The sequence below is a fragment of the Xenopus laevis genome, chromosome 8S, assembly GCF_017654675.1.
Source record: "Xenopus laevis strain J_2021 chromosome 8S, Xenopus_laevis_v10.1, whole genome shotgun sequence".
NCBI classification, from domain to species: domain Eukaryota; kingdom Metazoa; phylum Chordata; class Amphibia; order Anura; family Pipidae; genus Xenopus; species Xenopus laevis.
The window spans coordinates 82,665,301-82,688,536 of NC_054386.1; the positions used below are offsets into that span (position 1 = coordinate 82,665,301).

General features: G+C 39.8%; 1 protein-coding gene across 2 annotated transcripts in view; it reads right to left on the reverse strand.

Annotated features, from left to right (window-relative positions):
• Window positions 1-22,967, reverse strand: part of agbl5.S (AGBL carboxypeptidase 5 S homeolog) — a 39,518-nt gene extending 16,551 nt beyond the window's left edge. Inside the window, exons 1-11 of one of the 2 annotated variants that reach the window (XM_041575277.1) lie at window positions 22,520-22,967; window positions 14,710-14,957; window positions 12,743-12,914; window positions 11,665-11,831; window positions 10,639-10,816; window positions 9,029-9,207; window positions 7,276-7,861; window positions 6,521-6,690; window positions 5,653-5,788; window positions 2,709-2,899; window positions 1,270-1,457 (exon numbers count right to left, since the gene is read on the reverse strand). In XM_041575277.1, coding sequence (XP_041431211.1) covers window positions 1,270-1,457; window positions 2,709-2,899; window positions 5,653-5,788; window positions 6,521-6,690; window positions 7,276-7,861; window positions 9,029-9,207; window positions 10,639-10,816; window positions 11,665-11,831; window positions 12,743-12,914; window positions 14,710-14,957; window positions 22,520-22,711 — 2,407 coding nt within the window. In that variant the 5' untranslated portion in view covers window positions 22,712-22,967. Of the gene's footprint in view, window positions 1-1,269; window positions 1,458-2,708; window positions 2,900-5,652; window positions 5,789-6,520; window positions 6,691-7,275; window positions 7,862-9,028; window positions 9,208-10,638; window positions 10,817-11,664; window positions 11,832-12,742; window positions 12,915-14,709; window positions 14,958-20,299; window positions 20,492-22,519 lie in introns of those variants that run through there. The other variant, XM_018233271.2, reaches the window with a different exon arrangement.
• Window positions 22,968-23,236: the final 269 nt, after the last annotated feature.

The following is a 23,236-nucleotide window of genomic DNA, read 5'->3' on the forward strand; positions in this document are numbered from 1 at the left end:
CCTACATCTCCAACAGGAGTTTGATCTGTAGCGGTAATAATAGTAAAGGAATGCAAAGGTAGTAAAAGATGCAGAAAAATCATAATAATTGAGTGGGCATCAGCAGAATTTACTGCAATTTGTTTTACCTCTCTAGGGAAGGGAATGGAGGTGAAATGACTCACACATCACATTTCCCTTTTACCCAAGGTTTTCTAATGCATGCAACAATTATTACAAGAAAAATAAAGGATTAGTTAGAACTTCATATCATAAATATACGCCATAACTCAATCTATTTACCTAATCCATAACTTTTACATGTTCCTTTCGGCATGTCGCTGGAAGAATAAACTACATGTAGGTCTACATATCCAACAGGAGTTTGATATGTAGAGGTAATAGTAAAGGTATGCAAAGGTAGTAAAAGATGCAGAAAAATCAGCAGGTTTTTAAAGTCCCCGTACATCTGGGGGAAAGGCTGGATATTTCTTCAAAGTTTAGAAGCAGGAAATGGAGATGGGTATTCTGATGAGTCCAGTCTTTGATTTAGTTATAGAGTTAGATTTCCATCAGGCTGTGAGTGTATGCAGATGCAGTAGATAAATTACCAAACGTAATCGTGTAGACAATAGCAGCCTTTCCCATTTTAATGGCCTTGAAGACAGGAATTGAAAGATCCTTTGGGGGGTGGAGAAAAGATTTTTTACATAAATGTCCAGACTGCATCTCCATGCAAACACAGTGGCCACACAGATAAATGTATAAAAAAAAAGGCAGACCCACTCCCTTCTAAGGCTTGTTGCAGGCAGGGCATTTTGACTGATCTAATAATCAGACTAAAAACAGTAGTGATCAAAATGTCCTTTTTTGTCACTCTTCTAAAAGCATTTGCTTTGATGATGATGGGAAGATCTTGGATCAAAAATGCTCAGGCAATGAAGGTGCTCTACCTGTCCAGGTAAATAGAGGCATGGAACCCACTGATGTTTTCTTTCTGGTTACAGTAGTCTATTTAGAAAAAACTTGATTTTTTTTTTTACCTAACATGTTTAGGTTTGAGTAATGGTATTATCACATTTAATTCAAATGTCAGCTTGCTCTATATTTTATTCATCGTTAAGTGTTTATAATGCCTTTTTTATTACTACAAGGTAATCAATATATAGGATGTGGACCGGCAAACCAGAAAAATGAACACATTTCAGCTCAGCTTGGACGAAAAACAGAGCCACATATATTCCACACCTCTTATGATAGGCTTCCAGCACTCCAGAATGCTCCCCTTACCTCTTACTGGGCCCAGCACCCTCTGGTTGACTTTGGGAGGACTATGGCTGGAGTTGCTGCAGAGGAATGTGAAGTTGATGGAGGATTTGGTCTGTGGGGAGTTCTGTTGGCTGTTGGTACTAGCTGTGCTGTTACTGTAACTCCTGGTTCTCATTAGACTGTTCTCTGATAAAGACCACAATGCCAGACTGAAACAAAATGTAAAGACACATGTAAAATGATGGTAATGTGGAAAGCAGAAATACACAAAGCATACAGTTTGGCATGCAATCTCCCAGCACTGAAAAGTTTTAATTCCCAGGGATATATGCACTTAGCAGTCCTGCTTACTTACAGAGACTGCTATATCCATTATTAGAGAGCAAAGAAAAATCCATAAATCCATAAATAAATATCATGAATTTGTCTTTTTCCTTCCTGCAGAGTATGCTGTATAATGTCCTTCCAATCAACACAGGAATGTATAGTAGGAATGTTCTCCCCAGGATGTTTTGGACAGGAGCATCACCTGGCTGATTTCCCCTGAGTATCCCATCAGATTGTCTACATTTTGTTTATTTTAAATATGTTCCAAAAGGCCCACAATTATTTTTGTTTACAGTCTAATTGCAATATCAAGTTGTGAATATAATTTTTCCTCTAGTTTCTGTGATGAACTCAGATTGCCATTTAATAGTGTTCATACACAAGCATGCTGCTGATTCGGCCACTTCTGATGTAGCCAAAGCTTACAGGCAAATAATAATATAATCAGAGCTGGGCCAAGACAGTAGGGTGCCCAAGGCAAGCTGCACCAAAGCTAATCCCGGCACTACACTTTTTGACAATCCAAAGCATGCAGTGACTGAGTTAGAGGCAGCAGAAGAGGTACCTGTCCCAAAATGTATGCCCTAGGCACCTGCCTTTTCTACCTACCGCTAGTCCTGGCCCTGATAATAATAGCAATAATTATCATCACAGTAGGCAATTCTGTTTTTCACTAACCAAACATGTCAGATGGCTTGTGCTGAACATAATTTTTACCTATTGTTTTAATCATCTAATTTTTTTGTTATTTATGGAGCTAAAGAGGGTAAAGGGGAAATTGAAATGATGCTTGTTGACCAAGTTATCAAGGTAGATAATACAAGAAGATAATATAATCCCCCTGCATAATGGACTCCTGTTAACAACAAGGGGGGGGGGATGTATACTAGTGATCAAATTATCTACCTTGCCAAAACCAAATATGGAGTAGCTTTAAATTCTGCATTTATATTAAGTTTTTTAAATCACTAGGCAAAAAGTATGTCCAGTGCAAGCCCTACTGATAAACTTGTGTTGAGCAAGAGGGCTACAGCTCCTTTAAAACATCCCATCTCCATGTGCAGGAGTAACAAACATGCTAGAAACATATCTACTGTTCGAAGCTCACAGCAGAAAAAAAAGTGGGATCATACTTGGAAGCCTTGACTGGTGATTTTGTGCTCTTTTTTTTCAATGTCCCAGGGACGACCCCTTTAGTGTTGCGCAGGTGTTTCAGCATCCAGGCTCGAAGGTTTGTTAGGTTGTTGTACTCGGACATTATTAGTCTGGGCCAGGGGTTGCATTCTGCCATATCAAGGGCTGCAATGGCCACAGCTCTTCCAATCTAACAGAGACAACAACCCAAAAAAGTAAACATGATTTTCTGCCCTAAGCTCTTAGCATAAGATATAGACCTATTTTTTTGATAACCTCTATAGTTTCGTATTTTTTATCTCCTGCACCACCTTAATTTTTGAGTTGTGTAAGTCGAATCAATGAATTAGAGAGTGCAGTACCACACATTATATTTGTTATAGACCTATTACACCTCAGAACTAGGAATCCTATGCAAATCAGTACATGTCCATTCTACACAAATAATTAAAACGTTTTAATTTTATTTTTCTCTGCAATAAAGCTTATTTGGAAAGCTTGAGGTCTCCAAATAATAGATCCAATACCTGTATAACTGAATATGATCATTCACTCATCTCACACAAAGTTTCTATTGAGCACATATTCTAGACAAAAAAAGGGGAGATTTATACATTCTTTTAAATACTTGTGTCCTTTTCCACATGATATTGAGCACTGAAAAATGAAGACTCTTTCCTTGTCCCTTATCAAACAGATCAGTGTCCTGCCTCCCTTAACCAGACTACCAAAAAAAAAAAAAGGGATACCAACACACCCCTTTAACGCATTGCTGGTAAACTGGTCATGTTGAGAAGACCAATAATCACCTATGGCATAGTAGAATGTGTCGTAAAGGTGTAGTTCAACTATAAATTAACTATTCTTTTTTCTTATTTGTGGTTTTTGACCTATTAAGCTTTTTTTTAGAGCCTAGATTACCCTAGCAACCAGGAATATAAGTGAGGGCCTCAATGGAAAGATAAGTAATAAAAGTAACAATGATCGTAACATTCTACTTTCAATGAGAAATGTTTTTTTTTGGCTGCCAGGGGCAGTGACTTCCACTGGGAAGAGTCAGAATGAAAAAATAAAGAACAACTGAAAAGTTGCTTAGAATTGGCTATTCTGTAACATACTAAAAGTTACAGACTGATAAAGAGGTGAGAGCAATAAGAAGGTATAACTACTTCTGTATGGACATGAAATTTTCAAATCGTCATTGCTAGGAACCCCAAATTAGGAAAACAGTGATACTCTGAGAATTGACAATATGATATGACATACAGTCAAAAGCATTGTCAAATTTAAGAACTCAGTATGGCAATAATTAACTGAGCAAATGTTTCAACCCAGGTCCGTTTTTATGTAATCCCTTGCCCTTGGGCTGAAGCTGCAGTTAAAGACAGTCCAAACAGAGCAATGAAAAGATTCCTTGGCTAATGTTGCAGCAAAATCAGAGAAGACTCAACAAAAGAGGCCTTCTTTTGTTGTGTACCTCAGATCCCCAGTGATTAATCTAAGGAAGTTACATCTGATTCCATCACTACTTTTCCAATGATTTTTTCTCCCAAGGATACAAGAGAGTTTATGGGAAAGTCCTGTGTGCCAGATGCTGTCAGGCACTTGGACTCAAATGGGATTGCTGGAAACAATCACTCTGTTGGTAAAGAAGAAATGTACAATACAATAAGTAAATAGCCAAAAATGTCCTAACAAGGGTGACCTGGAGATCCTTCTGGAGGGCATTGTAAATGAGAAAAGGAGATTTTGTGTACTCACCGTTAAATCTCTTTCTCTTCAGTCACTTGGGGGGGGGGGACAGTGGGGTATAGCTGGTACCACTTGGAGGCAGGACACAACAATAAAAAAGAAACTGGCTATACCCCCAGCAGGCGGAGCCCAAGCCTCCGATTGAACCAAAATCAACAGGAGGAATAACCTTAACTATTAATCCTGAACCAAACAGACAGGTTATATACAAAATGTAGATGGCGGCCCCTGCTGGGCACAATATAGTAATACAGTTAAAATACACGTACTTTATTATCGTTATAAAAACAATCTACTAATAATAAACGATAATAAAGTACATGTATTTTAACTGTATTACTATATTGTGCCCAGCAGGGGCCGCCATCTACATTTTGTATATAACCTGTCTGTTTGGTTCAGGATGTATGCCTATGATTAAGGGAGTGATTCCCGAAACGCGTAGGGCGTCGGATCCTTGCATGAGCTTGGAATAAAAGTATATTCCATGTACCGGAGTACCACATATAACCCCACTGTCCCCGTGTCCCCCAAGCTGACTAGGAGAAAGGCAGAATACTAAGCATGTAGACAAGACGAGAGGTCTTTCTGAGCATTTTGCCTCCCATGAAGAGGGGATTTAATGCAATGTTGCCTATGTCACCAAAAACAAAATAACTATTTAGGTAACCCCCCCCCCCAACAACATAAGATTTTGAAATTCATCAGCATGGCTGGTATAAAAGGACAGAAACCACATTTAAAGCTCTGTCAGTTCAAAGGGGTTCATGGACATTTATATACAGTAGCTAAAAAGAACCGAAAAGCTTATCTGAAAGATTGCTGTAATAATAACCTTAATATGCCAGTAAACCTATCATTCTATACCACCTTTATTATTTTTCATATGAAATGTTTTACCCTATAACTTTTTGACACAGTACGTTACTTTCTTGATACTAAGATAAAAAATTCAATAAGAAATTGATTTACAGTAGAACCCCCATTTTACATCCCCTGATTTAAAGTTTTCCCTCATTTTACATTGTTGTTTTGTGGTCCCACCTATTTATCATGCATAATACATTTCCCTGATTTTAAATTTTCCTGGATTTTACACCATTTTTTTCTGGTCCCCTGAAAAACATAAAATGGGGGTTCTACTGTATTTCAAATTGCTGAAGCCTTACCCAATTAATTGAAATGCCTTACCTGTTCAAATACCTGCGTGGTGTACTTTGGGGGAAAGGCAGGGGGTGGAGGGGGGCTTGCCCGGCCACAGTCATGGCACGCTGCAGGGATAGAGTTGACACACCGGCCTGTGTTATAGTTGCACTCCAATGTGTAACTGAGAGAGAGAGATAAATAAAGTGAAGGCAGAATACACCAAACCTAAGTATTATATACTGTAGCTGTACTTTAAAATAAAAAACTGTTGTATACTTGATATCATTTTGGCAATGCAGTAACACCAATAAAGAGATCATCCTTGTGTGAATAAAGGTTGTTTCCTAGTAAACGTCAGCCTATGTTCTTTAGAAAACCAGTCCCAGAGATCAATTTATGGCTGCATTTGAGGTCTGGCAATTTATTCTGAACCAACACATGGTATGAAAGAAATCCATGAACAGGATCAAGTGATTAATCTTTGCTGATTGGATTGCTGGTTGGAACAACAAATGTTTTTAATGGCAAATGCATCTACAAGCCTTGTACTACTTTGCATTATGCTATAATACTAAAATTGTCTGGGGTCACCACATAGGTTCAAATTCACCCCTAGGTTATCAGCTTTATCTTTAACATCAACCCATTTTAATTTTTGGAAGACAGTGGTTTATATCATGAAGAACCTAGTGTTGTTTTATAAAAATGTAAAAAAGAAAGACACAAACAGAAAATAGGAGCCATCACTCAAAAACCGAGGTCAATGTTTCAGAGCAATGATCAACTGCATCTGTACACACAACATTTTCCATGCTTTACATATTGGCAGGCAAAGCCCTTTGTGCCGTAGCCCGCAAAGCACCACCAAGAGTAGATTGCCCAATGTAACATGCATATAAATTTATAATGTTACCTGTGAATTATTCCGGTTGCCTTATGAATAGCCACCCGACCACTACCTTCTTTGGACTGCCCATCTTGTTTGTCCTTGGCATACATATTTCTCTCAGAAAAATTGCATCCCATAAAATCAAAGTTTGCAGAGTTAAGAGAGATCAACTTTGGGTAAAGCATGTTTTGTACCTGGTGATGATACATTTATAATAAAAAGATTAATAACAATATCTTATATTCCTTCGTTAAAGCCAAAAAAAAAGACTAAATAAAAAAGCCCCATCAAAATGAACTACATTATTAAAGGTTGTGTGTGCTTCAACCACCTTATAAAATCTTGTGGGTTGAGTGCAGAACCTGCGATCCTGACCTAATAAATTAAACATTTCACTTTTGCAACACAATTAACTCACTGTAACTATACACTTGAAAAAAGGGTTATACCCGAAACATGTAGTGTTGACACTGCTAATAAATGAAACACTTGCAGTTTTGAAAATACTGCCTTCATGCTGTTTATTCCTACTATATACATTCTTCTGATGGCTGTAACTATTACAAATTAACAAAACCCTAAATCTCTGAATTAGCCGGAGTCAGAAAATGGCTGTTTGACGCCCAATGAAGATTTATCATATTAAACCCAGATTAGTACCCCATTGTTATACAGTAAATTACATAACAAAGAATGCATATATGAAATTAAAAAAAAAAACTGATTACACGGGTATGAGGTTTACTTAATAACTTACACATTTGAACATCTATGCTCACCTGATCATTCTCCTCTGTAAAAAAATTCCCATACATAAAGCAGCCTCTCTTGGAAGCATGGCCATGCAAATCCACATAGAAAGCAATGCCACTCTCCTGTGGAGGGATGATCTTTGAGAAAACTGTAGGTTGAGAACTGCCACATGGGATGTATGAATGTATATCTTTGGCCTCTGTGTCTGACTCCAAGATTAACATGTCCCTTTGTGTCGTACAATCTCTTGAGTCTGAGGGAAAGTTTTGGTCACTTTCAGCAGGTGTCCCCTGTGCCTGTGTCACAGTCTGAGGACAAGCGATATAACATTCCTCCCTCTCCATACTATTCAGCAGATTGTTTGCTTTCTCTAGGTCTGACAAAGAGTCATCCAAGGGCAAATCTTTTAGGGAATGATTAGAAGTCTTTGGGCAAAGAGAGATGTTAGATGGCTGTAAAGACAATGAGGTCCTCCAGTCAGGGTCATTTGGACCTATACTGTTATATACATGATGGTAGAAAAGTACTGATTTGGCAGCATAAACTGAAGGATGGAGTTCAAAATCTGGATTAAGGTACTGACGGTTGAGGTTGACCCCTCTAGAATCTGTTCTGTAAATGGAAGAAAAGTACTTTGCTATAAAAGCGAACATTATTGCTGAAAAAAGAGCAGGTTTTAAAATACAATTACAATGGTATATTTGTATTATGATATTTATAAAACTGTCTTTTATTCATTTGAATTAAACATTTAGACAAAGGTAGTGTCTTTTAAATGTGCCTTACACAAATGTACAAGGATAAATGGCTGTTATGTGTCTTTACTACAAGAACGTAATTTGAATGAAAAGTGAATTAGCACACACTTTGCCTCATTGGTGAGTAGTCCATGGTATTCCTTCGCACTCTATATGATAAGGCTATCCTTCGTTTCAAGGAAGAATGGGTGGCTTTCTGCTTACATTTGCTAAACGCATTCTCTCATGATTTTTATGGTGTAGTTTTTATTTTTAAATAACACTTCAAATAATTCACTATAAAATGTCATTCCTGAACCAGCAAGTGTATTCTTTTAGTTGTAATATTGGTGTGTAGGCAGCCATCTCATTTAATTTTCCTGGTCATGTGCTTTCAGAAAGAGCCAGCACTTTAGGAAGGAACTGCTTTTTGGCAGGTTGTCGTTTCTCCTGGCAATGTAACTGAAGGTGTTCAGCTGGCCAACAGACCGAGTCCGATGATCTGCGGTCTGACCGCCCATGTTCCATACGTTATGGGCCCACGATCAGATCAGCCCGATATCGCCCACCTCAATGTGATATCCCATTGTTCTGTTATTAGGCTGCTGGGAGGGGGTGATATCACTGCAACTTGCAGTAAAGCAGTAAAAAGTGACTTATAGCCCCATGTCATATTTCAAAATTAAATATAAAAAAATTCTGTTTGCTCTTTTGAGAAACGGATTTCAGTAGCGAATTCTGCTGGAGAAGCATTATTAACAGATGCATTTAAAAAAAAAAAACATGACATCCCTTTAAAGAATATTGAGTGTAGGATCAAGTTTGAGCAAACTGGGGCTGTTGAATTCTGGGCTACATCAAAAATTAAGTGAGGGCATGTGTTTTTGGATGAGTGGATTTGATAATGTATTTAACAATTACAATACTGCCTTTCTCAAGCTGAGCCACTATTTGTTGAATTAATTCTTGAAAATATAGCCCAGACTTGCTGAGCACTGCAAGTCATTATAGTATTTCATTTATATTACACTGATGTACTTGCCTGTAATGACCCCTAACCACACCATCAGGGTTAAGCATGGGGATTAGCTTGAAAACAAACATTCGTCTTAGCATTTGGGCTCTTGGGTCATCTTGTCGCAAGATGAATTCCAGGAAACCATTAAATACAAAACTGGATGGGGTTTCTCCAGGATGAACACGGCTGCTGAGGAAATAGACCTGCCAAGGTAATTATAAAAGTTTAATCAAAACCAAAATCTTTGAAGGAGGGTTTTGTTATATGCAAAGGATATATTAAAGCAGGAACGGCACTTTTCAAGCTAACATGGCATCTTTTAGTACATACAGTATTTTGGTTATCATGACGAAAATCTTTATCAAAACACCCTAAACTGCTGCTAACCACTACCCATTTTTGTGGGTGAGAAGCACACAGACGCAATAATTTAGTGTTACAGAGAAAATTTACATGTGTTATCTCATAATATATACACTTATGTCCCATGAGTATAGAATCACATTTTCACTATTATTAAATATAGCATAAATGTCTAGGTGTTTTGCTGTAATAGCTGCCCATATATCTGCTACCTTTAAATTATCTTTTAGTATGATGTAGACAGTGATATTCTTAGGCAATTTGCAATTGGTTTTCATTTTTTATTATTTGTGGCTTTTGAATTATTTAGCTTTTTATTCAGCAGCTCTCGTTTGCAATTTCAACAATCTGGTTGCTGGGGTCCAAATTGTCCTAGCAACCAGGGATTGATTTGAGAGACTGGAATATGAATAGGAGATGGCCTGAATAGAAAGATGAGTAATAAAATAATAATAATAATATTTGTAGCCTTTCAGACCATTTGTTGTTTAAATGGGGTCAGTGACCCTTATATGACAGCTGAAGGCAATTCATTCAAAAACTATAAAATATAATGAAGGACAATTGAAAAGTTGCTTAGAATTGGCCATTCTTTAAAATACTAAAAGTTAACTTGAAGTTGGACCACCACAAACAGAAATCTAGCTACAGGTAGCACCAACTGCCCAACTGTGCTATTCTTTTCTACTAAAATCAGGGATTTGGGAATCATAAAAACAAAAACAAAACTAATTGTTATAGTAACTGGATCAAGAACATAAAAGAACAGAATTAAAATTGGAGGGAATAATAAATCACCTGGTCTTAAAGGAGAACTAAACCCTTAATTAAAAAAAAACCCTAACCCCTGCCCTACATAGAACCCCATCCCTGCTCTCCCCAAGCCTAGCTGTTACCCCTGGTAAATGCCCCTAAATCTTTTCTTACTCATCGGTGCAGATTCAGGGCATCGGAGTTCACTGGCGCCATCTTCTTCTCTTCGGTAATCTTCGGGTCTTCATCCAGCACTTTGGCAAATTCCGTCAATTTTGGTGCATGCGCAGTTGTCAAAAAACCCAAAGACTGCTCCAACTGCGCATGGGCTGATACGGTGCTTACTTCCCGAAGAGAAGGTGTCGCCCCTAAACTCAGATGCCCTGACTCTGCACCGAGCTAGACTGGGGAGAAGCAGGGAAGGGGGTCTATGTAGGGTAGGGGATTTTTAATTAAGGGTTTAGTTCTCCTTTAAAAGTACTGTTGTACAGAAAGAGAACTCTAAAACACAGACTCACTCTCTTTCCTGTAAAGCGGTATGGGCGAGGGGTGGATTGATCTGGGAAAAGTTTATCCAGCCTTGGCTCGCGTTCCTCAGTCATCCCATGGCACGAACTTATGGTGAGAAGGTCAAGACGAAGACCATCCAGAGAGTGGCACAGCAATTCGCGGTGGTAGTATATAGAGTCAGGAAAGCTGCAAGCAATAATGCAAGGATAACAGACAGTAAAAAGTACTCTTTAGATGTCCAATGCCATGTTAGACAATGATGTGGAGGATGTGAGGATGATACTTTGAATACTATTTTAATTAGATTCTGGAAAAGCAGGCTATTCAATCAACTGTGAATGCAACCAATTTAACTTCCATTTACTGTTGATCAGTTCTGTAGTGACCTTAGACCAGCTGAAAGGCAGCAGATTTTGGCCAGCCAGTCTGGAAACTAGGCTAGTTACACTGACACCATCATACAAGCTAGTACAATTTAAGTGAAAAATTGAGAAAATACACACAGGGGCTCATTTATAAACTATGAGGCAATTTGCACATGGGCTTTAACCCATGGCAACCAAATATTTTTATTTCATTTAACCTTAAAAAAAAGTCAGTCTCTGATTGGATGCCATGGATTCCTGCCCGTGTGCAAATCCTCCCTAATGACTCAAGTAACATCATAAAGTGAGAATATTTTTTTTTAACTTTTGAAGTTGATATTGCTTTATTCAGCACCTATAAATAACTATTTTTATTCTGTAGTCCTGTTGAGAGACTTGAATGACATTTTACTAATTTTTCTTGTATTGTATACACAGCTTTTCCGTTATCTGTTCTGCCCTATTCAACTGGAATGGCTGCCCCAATGGCTACACAACAGTTTATTTACATAAACTATAGTAGTGTTTACGAAGCAAACATGCAGTTTTTTCGAGTATAATATAATAGAACATTATTTCAATTTTGTGTGCATCTGTTCTTTAAATAATTATAGATAATTATGAAAATAAAGTTCAATATTAAATTGTGCCTTTAAATGCTACTTTTACCTGCCCAGAGTAATATGCTTGCAATCGCTGAATCGGTCATCCAACCCTGCCATCAGCTCCTGACTCTCCTCGTATGAAAAGGGAAAGCAGAATGCAAAGTATGTTGTGGATCCTCGACAGTCCAGGAACCGATGAACGAAAGACAAAATAAACTGGTTTTCCACCATCTGGAAGGCAAGCATACACAGAGCCGGATTTACATATCAGGCGCCCCTAGGCCCACTTCAGTTCATCACCCCTGTCTCCTTCCCTTTATTCCTGAAAATTTTCATCATTGGACTGGAGCAACGGGGATTGGCACACGGAAAATTTAAAAAAAATGATTGTATCTCCTGTGCATCCCCAGCGTTTCTGAACCAATGTTGGTATGTATGGGCAGCATGCCGCCCTCTAAAAACCTGCTGCCATAGGCCCAGGCCTTGGTGGCCTTTCCCCAAATCTGAGCCTGACCATACACAAACCAACAAACTTTTAGACAGCTGTCACTTCACAGCAAATCAATTATAAGCAGAAAGATATCCAATGTGGAGCTTTAGGGCCGAGCTAAATCCATTGACATGCAATCAAGTCAAAGGGGCAGTATACCCCCTTGTATAACCTAAGTTTAATGAACCGGGCTTGTGCTGAACAAAATTTTTCTATTTGTTTTGATAATGAAAAAAATCTAGACGCTTCACTTTTCCTGTTTTCCAGTTTAGCGCAAAAAGTTATCGATTTTTTTGACAAAAAACAATAGGCAAAAAAATATATGTTCAGCACAAGCCTAATTTAACTCAGGAGGTATATTGCATCTTAAAAATACACAACTTTAAACCCACTCGAAAGGAAACGGCAATTTATTTGATGCATTTATTTGTATTCCTAGTTCCTGATATCAGGTCAATTCACATATCATTAACACTTTCATAAAATCAGAAAAAAATATATATGCAGAACTGGTTAACAGCATGAAAATCACTGGAGTTAAATCTCTGGCTGTTGAATGTCCTGTTTCGATAAAATCACATTTAAATATTGACCCTTATTAACACATACTCTTACTAGCTATTACATTATACATAGAGATGCCATACAATACCTCAAATGTGGGGCGGTCTCGGATACGCTCCCACCGAGACCTGATGGGTACTGTGCGCACAAACGGAGCCATGCCCTGGGAGTAGAGCTTGCCCTGCTTGTTCATATTCATGATGTTGATTTTGATCAGTTTTCCTGGGGCCCCATATCGCACACTAAAATAGAACCAGGATCTGCAGCACAGAAATGGTTAATAAGCATACTGAATAGATAGTCAGGCCTGCAGTTTGCCATCATCCTTATCACCAAAAATTGTACATCACTGGAACCCCCCCCCCTTAGGGGCAGATTTATCAAGGGTCGAATTTCGAATTCATGGTTTTTTAAACTCCTATAAACTCCCATGATCTTGAAAATTGATCAATTGAAATTCATTTAAAAAAAACTTATTTTTCCAAACTCGGGTGATTAGGATTGACCCAAAAACTCAAATCGAATTCGAATAGAATTCGATTTGATTTTTTTTCTCCGAAAAAAACTTGAATCTCAGGAAGGCTGCAAACAACTCCAAATTGATCCCATTGATCTCCTATAGATTTAAACAGCAATTCAGCAGGTTTTAGGTGGCGAATAGTCAAATTCGAGTTAGGATAAGTCTTAAAATTTGATTCAAGCTTTTTTAAAATTCAATTTTCAACAAATTTCCTAGTAGAATTTAACAGTTTTAGCCACAAAAAAAAAACCTCAAAAATTCGAAATTTGAATTTTCAATAGGACCCTTGATAAATCTGCCCATTACTGTTCTCTGTAAAATGTATACTGTCAGTCAGGCCCTGCGAGTGCGTCCCGTTTATAGGTCTCCAAGAGTCCGGAGAAAGCATACCTCCCAATATTTTGGAAATAGAAAGAGGGACAAACTTTTCAGGTTATGAAACACATTTCTGTGGTTATTATGTGTTATTACAGTTTTGCTAATGAAGGTGAATTGCCCTTTAAGCTGCAAGTCACAGTTTCCTTAAGAGACCTTTTACAATTGTTTATTTGCGTACCTTAAATTGTTACAAAAGTATCTAAGTGCACTTGCCACATTTTCTGGGCTCTCTGCCAAAACCAATTCAGTTTTAGAATTTGTTTTATCTTTTTCTGGCTGTTCAGTGGTGGACATCAAAGAGAAAGTCGGGACATTTCAGTAACAACCTGGGACTGCGGGTTGAGCTGTCAAAATCAGGACTGTCTCGCTTCCAGTCATCAACATTATTATTATTAAGGTATTAATTATTAAAGGTCCTTAGCAACTTTAGCAGCCAAAATCTGTTGGCAGGTATGTCTATTCAGAGCATTTTGAACTTTTTTCTCCCCCCCCTGTCCCCAAAACAAATGTGATATAATATCAATCATGTATCCTTGGATGTCTTTCTTTATACTGCTGCATGTTTGTGACATACTGATGCAAGTTTTGATTCCTTATGAGCCAATGTGCCCAAAAACTGGCATTTCCCTGGGATTTTTACAAGCTCAACTGTCAATTGTACATTCATCAATAAAAGTGAAGTATTATCTTGTTTACTGCTGTGTTTTGTAATCATTTTGTATACGTGTGTCTCTGCCCTAAACTAAAGGCTTTAGGGCAGAGACACACGCTCAGATTCAGGAAGATTAGTCGCCCAGCGACAAATCTCCTCTTCTTCGGACGACTAATCTCCCCAAACTGCCTTCCCGTCGGCGAGATGGCACTCCGATCACTTTGTTTTGCCGAAGTCGACTCACAAGGAAACTTCGGCGACTTCGGAAAACCAAGCGATCCAAGTGCCATCCTGCCAGCGAATTATATTCTAGCAGGCAGGAGGCAGTCCGGGGAGATTAGTCGCCCCGAAGAAGAGGAGATTTTCCGCCGGGTGACTAATCTTCCGGAGTGTGCCCTGACCCTTAGCTTACATCAAAGACCAAGAAGCCACTTGTTGGACACACTTCTTTAGATATTAAAACACAAAGAGAATATAATGTTCTTTAAAAAGTTTATATCCGTACCTGTTCCCATTCTCATACTCTGTCTCTGCGCAATCAGGCTTGGTCCATATGTTGAACTCATAGTCTGGGGTGGGCACACTGCCTCCATTGACGTTAAATGCATCGCCTTCTACCACTGGTCTCTCGACCTTTTCTACCCTAGCTAAATTTCCAGAGTCAAACTTAGAGCTGAACAGTAATCCCCCACAGTGAACCTCCATCATTAGCTGTTCACACTTCGCATTCCCATTCTTAGAGACAATATCAACCTGAAAAAAATTAAAAGAGAGAGGAGTGAGACTATACAAGATGATGAGGCACATTTATCAAAGGTCAAATTTCGAATTCATGTGAGTTTTTAAAAACTCGCATAAACTCCCATAAACTCGAAATTCGACCAATCAAAATGTATTTAAAAAATCAAAAAAGTGTTAAACTTGGGTGAATAGGATGACCCGGAAACTCAATTGAATTTGATTTGAATTTTAAAACTCGGTTCAAATTTTATCTCCGAAAAAACTCGAATGACAGGAAGGCTGCAAACCACTCCAAACTGATCCCAGGATGTCTGCCATTGACAAACAGCAATTCGGCAGGTTTTAGGTGGTGAATAGTCAAATTCAAGTTCTTAAAGGGTCCGAGTATGACAAATCTCGAAAATCTATCATAAGCAGCTAAAAGCTCCCCAAAACCCGGCAAACCTTCGTAACAGTGACCCTCCAACACCATTAAATCATCTTTAATCATCAAATCACAATTTAATGGTGCCAGAGGGGCGCCGTTACTAAGGTTTGCGGGGTTGGGGTGGCTTTGGGGAGCTTTTACCTGCTTATATTTCACGTGCAGCTTTTCATGGATACCGACACGTTCCTATTTTTTATAGGAACGTATCAGTAGCACTTTAACAGAGGTCCATCTCAAGCTGCCTCAAGCAATCACTTCACACATAATAATAAAAATTAAAGTACTTCTTAAAGGAGGTAAGACAATCTGGATAACACCTACTTATATTACAGACGAAATGAAACACAAACCACTATAACCAAAATAATATTGACTTACCGTTTTTTTATTCTTTTTATTTAATAGTGCTGAATAAAACAATTTATTGCGGCAATACTTGGTTGGCCACTTTGGTTTCTTGTCTGGGTATTAAGCCAGGCCAGGGGTTGGTTTTGCCAGTGAACTACCTCCCAACATTTTGGAAATAAAAAGAGGGGTGGAAAAGTTGAAAGGCGAATTTTTTTTGACGATGCCCATTTTTGTGGACACACCCACTAATTACCATGTTCATTTTACAAAATTTGTCAGGTTATGAAACATATTTCTGTGTTTTTTTTCCAGTTATTACAGTTTTGCTAATGAAGGTGAATTGCCCTTTAAACTGTCAGTCTAACATTTCCCAAGGGACTGGTTATCTTATATTGTTACAATTACTTATTTGCTTAACTCCAGATTGTTACAAAAATATCTTATATGCGGCTGAGGCTGTTCTGGGCTCTCTCTGCCAAAAGCCAATTAAGTTAGAAACTTTGTTTCTTTTTCTGGCTGTTCAGTGCAGAGAAAAACGGGACTTTCCAGTACAAACGAGGGACTGCAGGTTGAGCTGTCAAAACAGGGACTGTCCCTCTAAAAACGGGACAGTTGGGAGGTATGCAGTGATGTTGCCCAATGAGATATTTTCTTTTGTTTTCTAACTTGTAGTTGACTGTTCAAATCTAATTGCAGATTGGGTGCTATGGGCAACATCACCGGTGATGTTTGTCTCCAATTTTAATAAATACACTCCATAGTGCTTTGGAAAATTTTTTTTTTTTTTTTAAGTGCATGCAACTAAACAAACAGAGCACGCAGCCAACAGCATAATTCAGGATACATATTATTAAATGTCTATTCGTCTATAAAAGAGTAGCAAGTTAATATAAAATATCAAAAGATTCACAAAATCTTAACTAAGAGAAAAAAAATTGGAAAGCATGAAAAGACCTTTCCTCCATTCTTGGCTCTACACAAAGTTGTGCTTTGAACCTTGCACCCTACTCTGCATATTAAAAATTCAGCCCTTTGTTCTACAACTGGCTGTCATGCTGGAATAGCAAAGTACTCTTTCCAAGAACACATGATAAGAGACAGAGGAAAATAAAAAATGGAGCAGCAACTATCACAAGAGCTGGTACAGGTATAGGGTCTATTATCCGTAATGCTTGGGACGCGGGGTTTTCCAGATAAGGGATCTTTGCGTAATTTGGATCACAGTACCTTAAGCCTGCAAAAATATTTGAACATTAAGGGGCAGATTTATAAACAAACTTTAGAAGTTTACATGATATGCACCCCAACACTGGGGCAAAGTGCTTGTACAGGTCATGGAACTCTAAGGTAACTTCTAATATCCTCATATTTTACAACTGGGGGTACTTTATTTATTATAATACACAAGTTTCAGTCAGTCATGTGACAGAAATGACATCAGAACTCACCGTTTATAAGGATATAATTTACAAGATATTCATGGCTTTTGTGTGTGTATATATATATATATATATATATATATATATATATATATATATAGTGAATAAAGTACCCCCTTTTGTAAAATATAAGGATATTATTAGTTACCGAGGAGTTTCATGACCATATAAAAACACGAGGCCGGAGGCCGAGTGTTTTTATACAGGTCATGGAACTCCGAGGTAACTTCTAATATCCTCATATTTTACAACTGGGGGTACTTTATTTATTATAATACACAAATTTTAGTGAGTCATGTGACAGAAATGACATCAGAACTCACCGTTTATAACTACTCACCGTTTATAAGGATATAATTTACAGGATATTCATGGCTTTTGTGTATTATATATATATATATATATATATATATATATATATATATATATATATATATATATATATATATATATATATATATATATATATAATATATCATGTAAAGCAAAGCACTCACAGGTCTTAAAATATGGTGAAAAATAGATAATTTATTTGTTATTCCAACGTTTTGGTCTTCTTTGAGACCTTTGTCAATTATTGCTACTGAAAAGTAGGAAGTTGTGTTCTGTTACACATCCAGTCACTCCAGCCTTTATACATCAAATATTTGCCTAACTAACTATATTAGAAACATTTTTTGTTTTGCACAGCCTATTTACCCTGTTTTTATTTTTACACTGATAGTTCCTTTAACAAACATTATTTATTATGTCAGCACCTACAACCACACATCTAAAGCAGTATACCAAGTTATCAAATCCAATTGGAGCATGCTTTAAACAGACCATAACATTGGACAACTGGTTGGAGACTCTCCTTACTTCAGCTATCATAAGGCCAGAACCCTCGGTGGCATCATAAGTCCAACAGACACAGATTTGCGGCATTGGAGTTCACGGCAGCCATCTTCTTCTTTGGTCTTCATTGGGTATTCTTCTGGCACTTTCCGTGACTTTTGGCACATGCGCAGTTGACAAACCCCGCAGACTGCTCCAACTGCGTATACGCGGATACAGAACTTACTTCCAGATGAAGACCGAAGAGAAGAAGATGGCTGCCGTGAACTCCGATGATGTGAATCTGCACCGAGGAGTAAGTAAAAAGTTAGGGGCATTTGCCAGGGGTAGCAGCTAGGCTGGGGGGAGGGGGTCTATGGAGGGTAGGGGTTTTTTTGTCAATAAGGGGTTTACTTCTCCTTTAAGGGGGAACTATAAAGAAAGCATGGGGAAACTCACGAGGCTTTTCTACACTTGGGATGCGGGCAGGGGGTGGTACCCATGACGTCAGAGGTGGGCTGATGATGCGAGGGGCAGGCCACTAAAGGGGTGGGTCTGTGACACAAAGGGATTGGCCCCGAGTGACACGAAGGGGCGGGCCTCTAACGTGGCAGCCCGTGATTGGCCAAAACGTCAAGGAAGCAGGGAACAGGCTTGCCCGGTTTTCAGACTTCTGAAAACTGGGCAGATATTTTCAACCAGACAGCAGGTGTGAAAACCTGACAGGTAGCAACCCTTCATGGGGGCCCTGGAAGCTGTTTTGAACACAAGTCTATGAAAACCCCCAAACTATGAAAACCCCTACCCTCCATAGTCCTGCCACCCTGCCCCCCCTTCCCCCCCGCACAGGTGTTAATACCTGTAAATGCCCCTAAGTCTTTAATTACCCCTCGACGCAGAGTCAGCACAGCGGAGCTCACGGGGGCCATCTTCACCATTTCGGGAGTCTTCAGTAAGTAAGCAGCGTATCGGCGCATGCGCAGTTGTAGCAATTTTCCAGTCCCGAACAACTGTGCATTGGCCGACAGCCACGGAATTTGATGAAGGGACCCGAAGATTCCCGAAGCGGTGAAGATGGCACCCGTGGGCTCCGCTGAATTTGCCATTCTATAAAATATTAAAGGGATACTGTCATGGGAAAAAACATTTTTTTCAAGATGAATCAGTTAATAGCACTGCTCCAGCAGAATTCTGCACTGAAATCCATTTCTCAAAAGAGCAAACAGATTTTTTTATATTCAATTTTGAAATCTGACATGGGGCTAGACATTTTGTCAATTTCCCAGCTGCCCCTGGTCATTTGACCATGTTTGCTCTTTTGAAAAATAAATTTCAGTGCAGAATTCTGCTGGAACAGCACTATTAACTGATTCATTTTGAAAAAAAAAATTTTCCCATGACAGTATCCCTTTAACTTAAAGGTGAACCACTCCTTTAAACCATTTGGATTAAATGAACGCACTAAACAAGTCTTCCAGTAAGTTTAGTCATACGGTGCTATGTAGGAAAGTGTAATTTACCCATTATAAGAATTATGTCACCAGTTTAAAGGAGAACTAAACCCTCCAAACTATGAAAACCCCTACCCTCCATAGTCCGGCCTCCCTTTTCCCCCCACGCACAGGTGTTAATACCTATAAATGCCCCCAAGTCATTAGTTACCCCTCGAGTCAGGGCAGCGGAGCTCACGGGGGCCATCTTCACCTCTTCGGGAATCTTCAGTAAGTAAGCGGCATATCGGCGCGTGCGCAGTTGTAGCAATTTTCCAGCCCCAAACAACTGTGCATGCGCCGACAGCCACGGAATTTGCCGAAGGGACCCGAAAATTCCCGAAGCAGTGAAGATGTCGTCTGTGGGCTCCAGGGACTCTGCCTTGAGGGGTAATTAAAGATTTAGGGGCATTTACAGGTATTAACTACTGTGTGTGGGGGGAACAGGAAGGGGGGGCTATGGAAGGTAGGGGTTTTCATTAGTTTGGGGGTTTAGTTCTCCTTTAAAGAGCTACCTGTCAGATCAGTTAGAAATGTCCCTGTGTGCCACAGAAAAGGACTATACACCATAAGCCTGTTCCCAGAAGAGGCAATAGTGGCCACTGGATCATAAGTCCCAACAAGATTCTTATTATTAATCATAAAGCAGCTATTCTCGTGTACACCAAAAGGGCGTATTCACTAAACATATAGATTTGCATACAAAGCAACCAATAACAGATACAAGTAGAGATGAAGAGGGCCTTGTCCAAAAGAGCAATTTTCAAACTAGCGCTTTCCCAACACCCGTCAATGAGTTGGTTCTTTCTCCCGTTCCCTCAATAATCTACTCACCTCTTCGTAACAACAGTCCCCGACAGCTGAGCGCAGAAACCCAAACAAACCTTCCCAAGCCTCTACTCAGTGCCAGACAACAATATTCAGCCCCGCCATTGGCTTCTTCCTAAAGTGTCTTTGCATTCTCGACTGGTATTGGTTCTTTTGGTAGCCCTGTGGAACCTTTCGTTTGCGTTCCAAGCCTCCCTGTGAGGGCCTGCGGAACAGGTTGCTATGGGAACTGAGTAGGAGAGCCAGTGAGGGAGAGGGAGGGTGTGTAATGGGGGCGTGTCTGGAGTGAGCAACATATTAGATTAATTACTCTGCTCTGCATATGTTGAAGCGCTAAAAATCAGCTTCAGGGGTCTGGCAGCTGTTTATGTAGCTCCACATATCGGCCTCCCTTATTCCTTTGCATTATTACTGCTGCTACAGCCAGAACCAGGCCTCACCAGTTGAAAGCCAGACTGGGAATGAGGGTGGTAGTGATGAAGGGAGCGGGTCTGCTCCCTAATAGGCAGGGGCGATCCTGGCCCCTTCGCTGCCTGAGGCAGCAGCAGTTGCTGCTGCCCCCCCTCCCCCAAAAATTCGCTCTTAAAGTACCAGGAGCAGCATTTTTGCTGCCCCTGGTACCTAGTGGGGTGCTGCCGCCTGAGGCGACAGCCTCAACTCGCCTCATTGTCGAAGCACCCCTGCTAATAGGGGGAATGATTATGAGATTACTGGCCATAGGGGTCTCTGGCCCTGCTGTTTTACTTCCCAAATGTCCCGTTCTTCTTTGGTGTAAATGTTTCACATGCTGCCTGGATTTGAAAGGGGGGGGGCAGACATGAAGATGCTTCCACTGTGGAAAACATCTGTTTTTGTTCTAGGGCTTTCCGCTAGGTAAAGGGACACAGAAACAAGCCACATGGGAGCATAGAGAAAGAATGTGTTTGTGGTATTCTGCCTGTGCCAGTGTAAGCGAGATAATGCTTTCAATTTATCCATTTATACAGTCATGAAATTGAAATGCATGTCTGGGGTTAATGGAGTTCTCATTGGCTATTTCAGCAGCAGTGATCTTACTGGTGTGTGAGGATTTTTATGTTTTTGGGGCTTTTTTGATCAAAGTGCAAGGTTTCATGGTACAAAACTACCCTGCACTTGCACTCTGAAACACAATGCAATTTCATACAGGGGCCTGGCAAATCATTTTTAAAAGAAAGGAAAGTTGTTTACCACTTGGGGTGCCAAATGTTAGACACCCCCAAGCAGGCCCGGACTGGCAATCTGTGGGTTCTGGCAAATGCCAGAGGGGCTGCTATAAGGTACAATTAGGGTTGCCACCTTTTTTAAAATGTATTCCCGGCTGCTGGGGGCGGGGTCACAAAGGGGCGGGTCGTGATGTCAAACGGGGCGGGTCGTGACATCAAAGGGGGCGGGCCGCACCACTGTCACTAGAAGAAGTAAAAGATAAGGTAAGTTCCAGGCAGGGCCGGACTGGGAGTAAAAAGCAGCCCTGGCAAAAAAAAAAGCAGCCCACTGCTTATACACGCGCATATTTTATATATATATATATATATATATATATATATATATATATATATATATATACTTCTTTGATGAGTATCCGCACTCCAAGGCAATGGATAAATAGGGGTGCACGGTAATATTGACATACAGCAAAATTTTCCAGACCAGCACTCCCTTTTGGTGAAAAATCAACAATCTTTTATTGTGACATGGTATCTTATTCCAACGTTTCGATCCGTTGGAATAAGATACCATGTCACAATAAAAGATTGTTGATTTTTCACCAAAAGGGAGTGCTGGTCTGGAAAATTTTGCTATATATATATATATATATATACACACACACATATACACACACACACAAAGAGCAATGCCTTAGTGAGTTCTAATATCCTTATCCTTTACAGTAGGGGGTACATTATCCCTTATAATACATGAGTGATACTCAGAGTTCCCTGTATAACTCAGCCTGCAGCCTTGTGCCTTTATATGGTCACAGAACAACACCTCAGTGACTTCTAATATCCTTATCATTTACCTTATCATATCCCTTATAATATACATATAATATTTATACATACAATAATTAATGGAGTCACAGGGGGAGAAACAAAAAAAAAGCCAAATGCCTGCAAGAGTCTTGATAAAGGCAATGCTTAGGGGAGAGTAAATGAACACTGGCAGATAGTTTTAGTAAAAAAAAAAAGCTTTAGTTCCACTTACCACTATTCTCCCTGCACACAGTTTAGGTGTGTGTGTGAGTGGGGGGGGGGGAGTTGAGGGCAGAGGGGGAATCTGGAAAGCAGCCAGCCACAAACTATTAGTCTTACACAGTTTTACCAGAGCCCAGTGCAAAGGAGTGCAAGACAGTGCAACAGTGGGTGGGAATTTCAAATGAGTGTGTCTGCAGCTCATTGCCTGTTCTGCTGTGCTGGCGATCACTTGTTCTTCCCTGACAGAGGAAAATGACAGGCAGGAGGCGGGTCTCAGATTGAAGAGGATCGGGAAAACCTCTGTGACAGTCTGCACCAAGCAAAAGCTGCTCCTGAGTCCTAAATGCTGAGCGATCGTCCGGCCCTGTGCTCCTCTCCCTCCTCCTCTGCCTTACGTGCAGGAAGGAAAAGCTGCTCCTTATCCTACGCTGTCAGCGATCAGCCGGCCCTGTGCTCCTGTCCCCACCCCCTCAGTCTGACGCTAGTTTTAGATTTAAAGGCAGCAGGGCAGTCCGCAAAAAAAAAAGGGGGCAGAATTTAAGTGCAGTGCCGCATCTAACAAGGCAGTTGGCGGCCCACTTTAATATAGGAGAGAGCGGCCCCTCGGGCATTTGCCCCAAACTACATATTATCAGTCCGGGCCTGGTTCCAGGGGATTGGGGGCACACCGAGGGCTCCTTTTAATGGTACAGCTACATTGGTGGTAAATTTGTAATACCGGCCCCGG